We start from the raw sequence: 9,339 nt of genomic DNA on the forward strand, positions 1-9,339 counted from the left end.
AAATATTAGAGTTGATTTGTTGGCCCATGGCCTTTATTCTTTGAGTTAGATTGAAGTTTTGAGTTGCCCACCGAACATTCTCTTTATTATTTTGTCTTCCACTGATTGAATAAATGAACGAATGTGTGATCAGGCTATGTGGTTCGCTTGAGAGCCAGAAATGGTTTCTGAGTGCCGGTTACGTCTAGGGTACCCTCCCGGGGCGTGACACATTCTCATTGAAAAACATTCACAAATCATACTTTAAAAACTCCATCAATGCATAAATAAAAATGAAATCTCAATTAGGGTTCATGTAAATGAAGATATAAATGTATACCTCAAATACTCAACTCATACACATCATCAACACATATGAATTTATATACAAAAACTCAATAGAAATTAAAGATAACTCAAGAACTTAGTTCATGGAACCTCGACACTCAACTGTGAGACTCGGAAAATCAGAAAGTGAAAAAATTGAGTCCAAGTTTCAAATCACAACTTTTGGCAGCAGGTGATCCTTCACGGAGCCCACTCACAGAGCCCACCACAGGCCGTGGAGTAGCCTTGTGGTGGGATAGGGGTCAGGGGAAGGAAACAAAAGAGACCACGGACGGGTTCAAAACCTGTAGACAGCACCACGGATCGTGTAAGGATCCGTGGAAATCCCAACCTCCAGAGCACTTCAACATTTTTATACAGAGAGATATAAAAAAAATTTATGTCTAGCTCTATAGCAAGGGTAGAGCTAGGTTGGGTCGAGTGGTTTCATTTCGAACACTATTTAGCAAAAAAATATGTTTTTTATATAAGGTTATAATTTTTTTATGTATATATAATATATAGTTGTTGAACCCCCTTTGACTTCTTTATTTATTTATAACTTCTTTCTTTTTTAAATCCCTTAAAGAAAAATTATGATTCCACCTATCGTATATGAACACACAACACACAATTACATCATTACCTTGAAACATTCCTTTTCAAACATGTTTTTCGATGTTTTATTAGTATTTCAAACAGGGAAGTTCATATCTATATACAATGATAGTCAAACTAATATTTGATAGGCGTTTGAATATTATTTGTTTGATTTTTGTTTTTGAAGTTGAAATTAGAGAAATGAATTGTTAAATATATTTGGCATTTTTAGGTATGAATCTATATTATATTAAAATCATGAAGATCCTTAAAATATTAATAGAATTTTTTTCTCTTTATTAAAAGACTTCACTTTAGACAAAATTATTTTTTCATTATTTTTCTTTAATTATTATACCATTATTTGAATGATATTAAGTATTAACTATAATAAACATAATAAAAATTAAATGGAGAAGATTTTCTTATTATGGTTAAATTCCGGAGAATACTTTTTCAACTAAAATAGACTTGACCAAAAAAATAATCAAAAAACTTTCAAAATAATGGGAAAAAAAAGTAAAGTTATAAAAATCATCCAAAAAATAGGCCAAGAAAAATCCAAAAATTAGGCAAAAAAAAAAGGAAGAAAAAAGATGCACTTCCAACAATTCTATTTAACTATACCAAAACCCTATTTTAATTACGTTTTGAAAAAACTCTTTCCTAACACTGCTCAAACAAAGAGACCTTCATTACCATTCTCTCTTTATCGTCACTTTTTTTGCAAGTTTTTATTCAAATCTTGTCCTCTTTATTCGGTCGTTTTATTTCAATTTTAGTGTTTTTTCTTTAAATTATTTTTAACATGAGTTTCTTCAAGTATCTTGTCAACCTTATCACTTAATATATGCTCCAAATTCTTTGAGTTATGTTGTTTTTTCTCTTTACTATATCCTTTTAGCATTGAGTTGCAAAAGGTTGATTTTCAGACAAAATTTATCCTACTTCTATTTATAACCTATTGCAAAAATCGAAAGCAAAAAAATATTATATTTAGTTTATAACTGAAGTTGGGTCCATTTTGTCCACATTAAGTTAGTGATATTATATTTGATAATTTTTGTTTGTTGTCTTTTATTTCGATTTTAAACAACGATTTGGTTGGTACTTTGATCTTCAATTTGAGACAGTGCTTGTTAATGTTGCTTTAGGCAGGAAGATTCATGAGTTATTGAGTTGGCTAAGGAATAGTTGGAGCATATAATGCAAACCTAAAGTCCAAGGTTAGCTTATCCCAAAATCTAACACTTTTTTTGAATGGTTGTTACGTATTGTTTCATAATGTATCGTATTGAATTGTATTGTGTTGTATTGTATCCTACTGTATTAATTTAATGAATATATTATTTTCTCTATGCCTTTACATAATGTCACACATCAACAATTTGAATGATAAACCTATCAGAAAAGTAGAGTACGAGGTGGAGCTACTATTTAAAGGTAGGGTGAAGGATAAAATAGGATTATTAAGTAATTAGTAAAGAAAAAAATGAGAAGAAAATATTAAAGTAAATGATGCGACCACACCAAATCGCTCATTACAAAAAGTGAGACTTTTATGAAAAGGTAGGGTGAAAGATAAAATAGGATTATTAAATTATTAGTAAAGAAAAAATGAGAAGAAAATATTAAGGTAAACGGCGCGATCACACCAAATCACTCATTACAGAAAGTGAGACTTTTCGTTGTTACCTAACGACGAATTTAAACAATACGATACAATAAAATTTAAGTAACAATCAAAAAAAATATTATATTTAAACTAATAATACAATATAATACACTGGGTAACAACTATCCAAACAAGGTGTAAAACTCTCTATATAGGCTCATTGTTCAGTTAAGGAGTCGTTTGGTGATTATAATTTTTAGATTAATTTATCTTATTCAGTAGATGGGATAAAATAGTTTCAATTATATGTGATAAGATGGATATATCAGAATTAAGCCTGAGATAAAATTTATATTGACCGTCTGCTAAATATAGTAAAATTTTACTCCAAATTTAATTCTAAAATACCCCACTTTATATCGCGTACCAAATGACCCCTTAGTATGTTAAGTAGCTATCATACTAGAGGCAAGTGGCTTGGGCTTTGCATGAATGTTGGCTTGCACCTTTCCAACATCGTAAGGTAGCGTCGAACGATCACATATTCATGTCCATATATTTTAAACTAAGGAGTCCTAAAATATATGATATGAGGAAACAATATGGTAAGAGGTATTGGAGAATTAATAATTAGTGAGTCCTAACATATATGGCAAGAGAAAAATATATTTTAAAATTTAAAGAGTTCTAAAATATATGGTGAGAAAAAAATATATCTTAAGAGTTTTATGCTTTCTCTCATATATATTTATAAACTTGATAATATGAGTTAGTAATATTTACGTAATTTTGAGCAAGTTGTATATATATATATATATATATATATTATTATTATTATTATTATTATTATTATTATTATTATTATTAACTGACACGCTATACACGTGCAAAGCACATACTCTAAACTAGTAAATAAAATATTATTGCCTTAGTTAAGTTGAGGTGTACCATTATGATTTCGTCGATAACATACAAAAAATATAAAAAGAATTTCACCTATGTATACCATGATATTTGATAAAACATATTTCAATTTGTCATTCTTTGATCAATATATAGCTATGAGACCCTACAATTTTTCTTTTGTTACAAATTACTTCTGAAATTGATGAACAAATTACAAATTAAAAGACAATAGACAATTCAAAAGATGACAGTTGACGGTCCATAATTAACTTAGCAATACTGGATTATTAAAAGGAAAAAGAATATTTATATCCAAAAAGGAAAAATATTTATTTTTAAATGTCTTATTATTTTTATATTTTTATTTTATTTTAAAATATTGTAAATTTATTTTAAAATTCGTTCGTTGACGTCATGTTGATGTCAGCGCCCACCTTATACAGAACCAAGCCTTCTGAAAGAAAGCTCATCAGAAAACTCCGTTGACATATCAATACGGTATCAAAATTCCGACGGAGTATCACAGAGGATTAATTAAGCTCAGTCCTATATGATACCGATATGGTATCAATATATCGACGGAGTATCACAAAGAATATATATTCTACTAATTAGAGTTTGATAAATAAAATTGTGACTTTAATAATTTTCTCTTAATTGTTTCATTTTATTTCTTAAAAAATGAGTCCAATCCTATATGATACCGGTAGGGTATCAATATATACCGATGGAGTATCACGAAGAATCAAGCTCAGTCTATATGATACCGGTATGGTATCAATATACCGATGGAATATCACAAAAGATTAATTCATAGCAGTGATGTTTACGTCATACTGACAGAAGGCTTGGTTCCGGAAGATGACCTGATGGAGGAAGACTTGAAGGTTGGTGAGTCAAGCAGTCAGACCCAGGTTAAAGAATAAAGAAAATGAGCCAAAGTTTCAAGTTCTGTTAGGTAACTTACCGCAGCTCGGGGAGAAAGTTCCATAATGAACCTACCTTTCCAACTAAGTCCAAGGCGAGGACCCTTTAATTGACGATGCGTTCCGTCGTCAGCAAGCGGTGAGGCAAAAATGTTTCGATATCATTGAAAAAGCAGTTTCCATGTGCGTCAAGCACGCCTATCGGCTTGGCAGGCAAGCTACCTTGATCCGTCTTTGGCTTCGATTCGTTACGCTCAGAAGCTCCAACAAGCCCTAAAGTATTCTTCTGAAGGTGGGAAAAAAGATAAAACTAAATAAACGGCCCCTTTCCTTACAGTCAAGTGGCTCTCCATCTCTAGGAAGAGACTTGCAGGATCAAGTGGGAACTTGACAGGTCTCGCAGCTACGAAATAAGAAAAGACAAAGTGGATTATGAGGGTAAATAGATTGGGTCATAAGTCCATTAATGGTAAATAGTTTGGATTGGATTCAGTTTGGATAAATAGTTTCACAATTGAATCTATTTTGTGTAATTTTCCCTTATTAAAATAATAGGATGCCCCACCATTAATCAGCGATGTTAGTGTGAAAAAAAATGCTCTTCTGTTAAGTGCGAGTATCTCTTTTTAATCATTGACCCGTCACCTCCAATATTTGGAAGATGTAAACCAACGTCATTAACTAAAACATAATTAGAGTTTAGATATCTCACATTTTTAATAATTTAGATATGAAACGAAAAAAAAAATAGTTTAAATAATTTTTTAACACCTTACTCTAAAATTTAATATATAACGATGAACTAGCTATATATATTATTTGTTAAGCAAACTAATAATTTGTTATTTCATTTGCGCTTGTGCATCTTGTTCAGCGTTTGGATAGGAACAAACTAATATTGTGATTAAATCTTTGTAAGATTCGTACATATATTACGTACAATCAAATCTTTCTACGATAACATTATTTCATTCGAAGTTTTTGATTGCTATAACCAAATATTACTGCAGACAACATACAATATGGCGATAGCCTCAATTTTTTGGAGTTTATAAAATTGGAAGTACAATGTCAAGTAATTGGAGTAAATTGTGTGAGAGTTGAATTTTAATAAACTTTTATTTGTGTTTTATGCTTTTAATGTCTTACTTTGGAATTGCATATAACATATACCTTTGTGTTCTGTAACTTATTATTCCCCAGAATCCTAAGTAATTTTGATTTTTAAGTCTCATTTCTTACCTAACGTCTGCTATCCTAATTTATTCAACATACTTTCATAAATTTCTACCGAAACAACATTATTATGGCGATTTTAAATCGCCACCAAAAAAACTCTTGAACATTCCAAAATCAAATTTGAAGTGGCCACATTGGGTCAATAATTTTATTTTATTTTTTTAAAAAAACGAAATGTATTTCATTATTAATCGCCAAGAATACAATAGTAGTTCATTACCAATAAATACAATGACAACATTAATGATGCATTTCTCTAATCTAAAGAGAAACACTGTGGAGGACGATTGTCTCAATAGTTAGGCCAGGGCCAAAACCAAAAAGCGCGCCCCATTCAAGGCCTTCACCGGTAGTACCCAATCCTCCCCTGATAGAGGCTTTCCTCATCTCGTCCAAAACAAACAGAACACAAGCACTACCCATGTTCCCATAGTCGCGCATGACATTCCTTGTAGCCTTTAGTTTATCATGATTTAGACCCAACTTTAATTCAATTTGATCCAAAATTGCGCGTCCACCTGCATGAGATACCCAAAAAATTGAGTTCCAGTCAGAAATGCCAAGAGGCACGAATGCTTCCACTAAGATTGTTCCAATGTTTTCTGATATTAACATTGGAGTATCCTTATGTATTTGGGCTATTAGCCCAGCCTCATTTAGGTCTCCAGTAATAGCATGTCCACTATTTGGTAGAAGAGTTTGAGTTGCAAATACAAGCTCAAACAAAGGCCTTTCCACATTCTTAATTGGATCTGAACCAACAATAACAGATGATGCCCCATCACTAAAGAGGGCTTGTCCAACCAAAACTTCAGATTCGATTTCATTTGGACTATGAAAGCAAAACAAATTGATTAACTCTGAGCACACAATAAGAACCCGGGCACTTTTGTTATTCTCAGCTAAGTCCTTAGCTAATCGGAGAGCAGTGCCACCACCAAAGCAACCTTGTTGGTACATCATGGATCGTTTAACTGATGGCTCAAGTCCAAGAAGCTTAGTGAGTTGGTAGTCCGCCCCCGGAATATCCACACCACTAGTCGTGCAAAACACCAAATGGGTGATTTTGGACTTGGACTGACCCCATTCATTGATGGCCTTTTGGGCTGCCTCCATCCCAAGTTTTGGCACTTCAACAATCGCAATTTCTTGCCTAATATTAAAAGATGGAGCTTTGTATTCACAAATAGTAGGATTTTTTTTCAAGATTTCTTCTGTTAAATGGAAGTACCTCTTTTTAATCATTGATCTGTCACCTGCAACAACATATTGATAATTGCTAACCAACATTAAGTTAACTAAAACATAATTAGGGAATTTACCAAACACCACGTTACAATGCTCCTAGGTACGTAAAAGCATTTAATTTACGAAAAATTACCTAAATACATAACTTATTTTACCATATTCTCTAAAATTCTCTACCATTTAAAAAAATTACAAAAATCCACACTCTCTCCTATTCTCGGATACATCACTTAACGCGATGTATCGGTCGGATACATCACTTTTTACTGATGTATCGGGACGTCAGATACATCACTTTACATGATGTATCAGTCGGATACATCACTTTATGCGATGTATCGATCGAATACATCACTTTTCCTGATGAGTCAGATACATCAGTTTATGCGATGTATCGGCTGGATACATTATTTTATGCGATGTATCGATTGGATACATCAATTGATGTGATGTATTGGTCGGATACATCACTTTATGTGATATATCATGACATTTTGGTATGTATCCGGATTCCACCAAATTTAAGAGATTTTTGTAATTTGAAAAAGATTAGGGATAGAATGTAATTAACTCTTAACACTATGGGATTTGTGTAATCCTTCCTTACATTTTTTCATTTTTGTGAGACTATAAAATTAAAAATCTAGCTTCACCTATGTAGATAGTTATCATAGAGCTATATAGAGACATGAGCTGCGACATCCCCTTCATCAGGAAATTATATTGTCTAGATAGGTCAAATTTTGATTTTATATTAATATATATTAATGGTGATACTTCTTGATACATGGTAAAGAGTTAGTGCAACGGTTAAAAGGCAGCAAAAGCTCTCGATGGTGTCGGGTGTTTGATCCTGGCTCAAGGCTTTACTTAACTGTTTTTTTTCATTTCTAGACAAGTGATTATATTATCTAATTTTGACACTCCTCAATAAAAATTCTAGCTCTGCCAACACATGCATGCATTAATATCGAATCTAAAATTTTGATATATATTTTGCATAAAGTCCAATTAAAAGAAGAGTAATTAATTAACGTACACATGCGCTTAAACTTTTCCATAAGCTCAATTTTATGCTCACTATTAGTGACCCGAAAAAAGTAGTCAGCATAGGTACTTTGATCGTAGCAATTGGAAGGGTTGGCTGTTCCGATGGCCAACACGGTGGCGGGCCCCACCGCTCGTTGTGTCCGGCGGATCTCATAGGCGGTGACCATTTTCGCCGGAAAAAAATATTGATTTTTTTTTTTCTTGATAGTATTTAGAATGGATATATACATTATTTTCTTTGCATGGTCTCTCTTTATATAGGCATTTTTGACATATATGAACCATTGTTGGCTCATTTTTATCCGCATATTTTGAAGAGTTGCTGTCAAATTAAAATGCTCATTTTTATCCACATATTTTGAAGAGGTGCTGTCAAATTAAAATAATGGAGAACGTTTCCTATAAATAGAACTTTTAACCTAAATAATACGTTATTGAAAGCAACTTTTAATAGTGATACAATACATTAAAGATTTTCACAAATAGAATAAACATAGATTTTATTAAAATATTGGAATAATTTTAGAGACATCTCTTCACATTTAACTTTATAATACTTACTTCTTTTATCGTTTTATAAATTCCACTAACCTCCTTTTTTTTCAAAATTTGTAGCCAAACTTGTTTAAATGATCATCATTCAACAATAAAATACCCATTAGTGAAAAATTTTATTATATGTTCTTAAGAAATTTAATCTCTTAATTATTCGAGGTGATGAGTTACTTTCTCCCAGAATAAAATGAATGCACATGTCGCAAGAACAACGATACTTCAAACGCCTCCAACTTCATCGAACACAAAAGCAGTCTCAAATCACATTGAAAATATGCGGAACTGATTCAAAATTCGACGTAGAAAACAAGGATAAACCTAGCTCTCTATTTATACCCGAAATTCTAAGTTGAAATGATGCGGAAGCACTTGCTCAAAACAGGTTTTAGTGCATGTTTGGAAGGAATATGTCCTTGCTGAATTAATACTATTAAAAATTATTTTGTGAAATTTATAAGATTAATTTTTTTTTTGGAAATAATACTAGAAAATGAAAAATAAAATTGACCCAAAAAATTTATCAATCAAATCCAAAGTTGAGCGGAACGACAAGATGGCGCAAAAAGAGACTTTCTTCTCAGTTCTTTATAAATTAAAATAAGTGCTTCTATATATAACCATACTAGTCTTCCTTTCCACAACCAACGAAGGAGAAAGAAGTTGCTTCAAATTTTCATTTTTTCGTTTATTTCTCAAATTTAAGATGAGATATATGATCACATAACTCAATATTAAAAAAGAAATTGTCAGAATAAAAGGTCATGAGATCAAATTTCACTGCACGAAAATCACGCGTTTGATTCATGAAAATGAATTAAGTTCATAGTTATAAGGAGACGTGATGAAATAATAATCACACAATTACAACATGAAACCTCATAGTGAAATTAAACA

General features: G+C 31.8%; 1 protein-coding gene and 1 long non-coding RNA gene across 2 annotated transcripts; one reads left to right on the forward strand and one right to left on the reverse strand.

Moving 5' to 3' along the window:
• The first annotated feature begins 2,060 nt into the window (after positions 1–2,060).
• On the forward strand, positions 2,061–5,483 carry LOC129882875 (uncharacterized). Its single transcript, XR_008765839.1, has 2 exons — positions 2,061–2,132; positions 5,364–5,483. It is a non-coding gene; the product is annotated as an uncharacterized LOC129882875 (long non-coding RNA).
• Positions 5,484–5,703: 220 nt separating this feature from the next.
• LOC129882865 (chalcone synthase J-like) lies at positions 5,704–8,102 on the reverse strand. The gene is made up of 2 exons (XM_055957356.1): positions 7,880–8,102; positions 5,704–6,848 (listed from the first exon to the last, which is right to left on the reverse strand). The coding sequence occupies exons 1-2, from the start codon at positions 8,055–8,057 to the stop codon at positions 5,854–5,856; spliced, it is 1,173 nt and encodes a 390-aa protein (XP_055813331.1). The 5' UTR covers positions 8,058–8,102; the 3' UTR covers positions 5,704–5,853.
• Between the last annotated feature and the right edge of the window lie 1,237 nt (positions 8,103–9,339).

The sequence above is a fragment of the Solanum dulcamara genome, chromosome 1 (genome assembly GCF_947179165.1).
Source record: "Solanum dulcamara chromosome 1, daSolDulc1.2, whole genome shotgun sequence".
Lineage (NCBI taxonomy): Eukaryota > Viridiplantae > Streptophyta > Magnoliopsida > Solanales > Solanaceae > Solanum > Solanum dulcamara.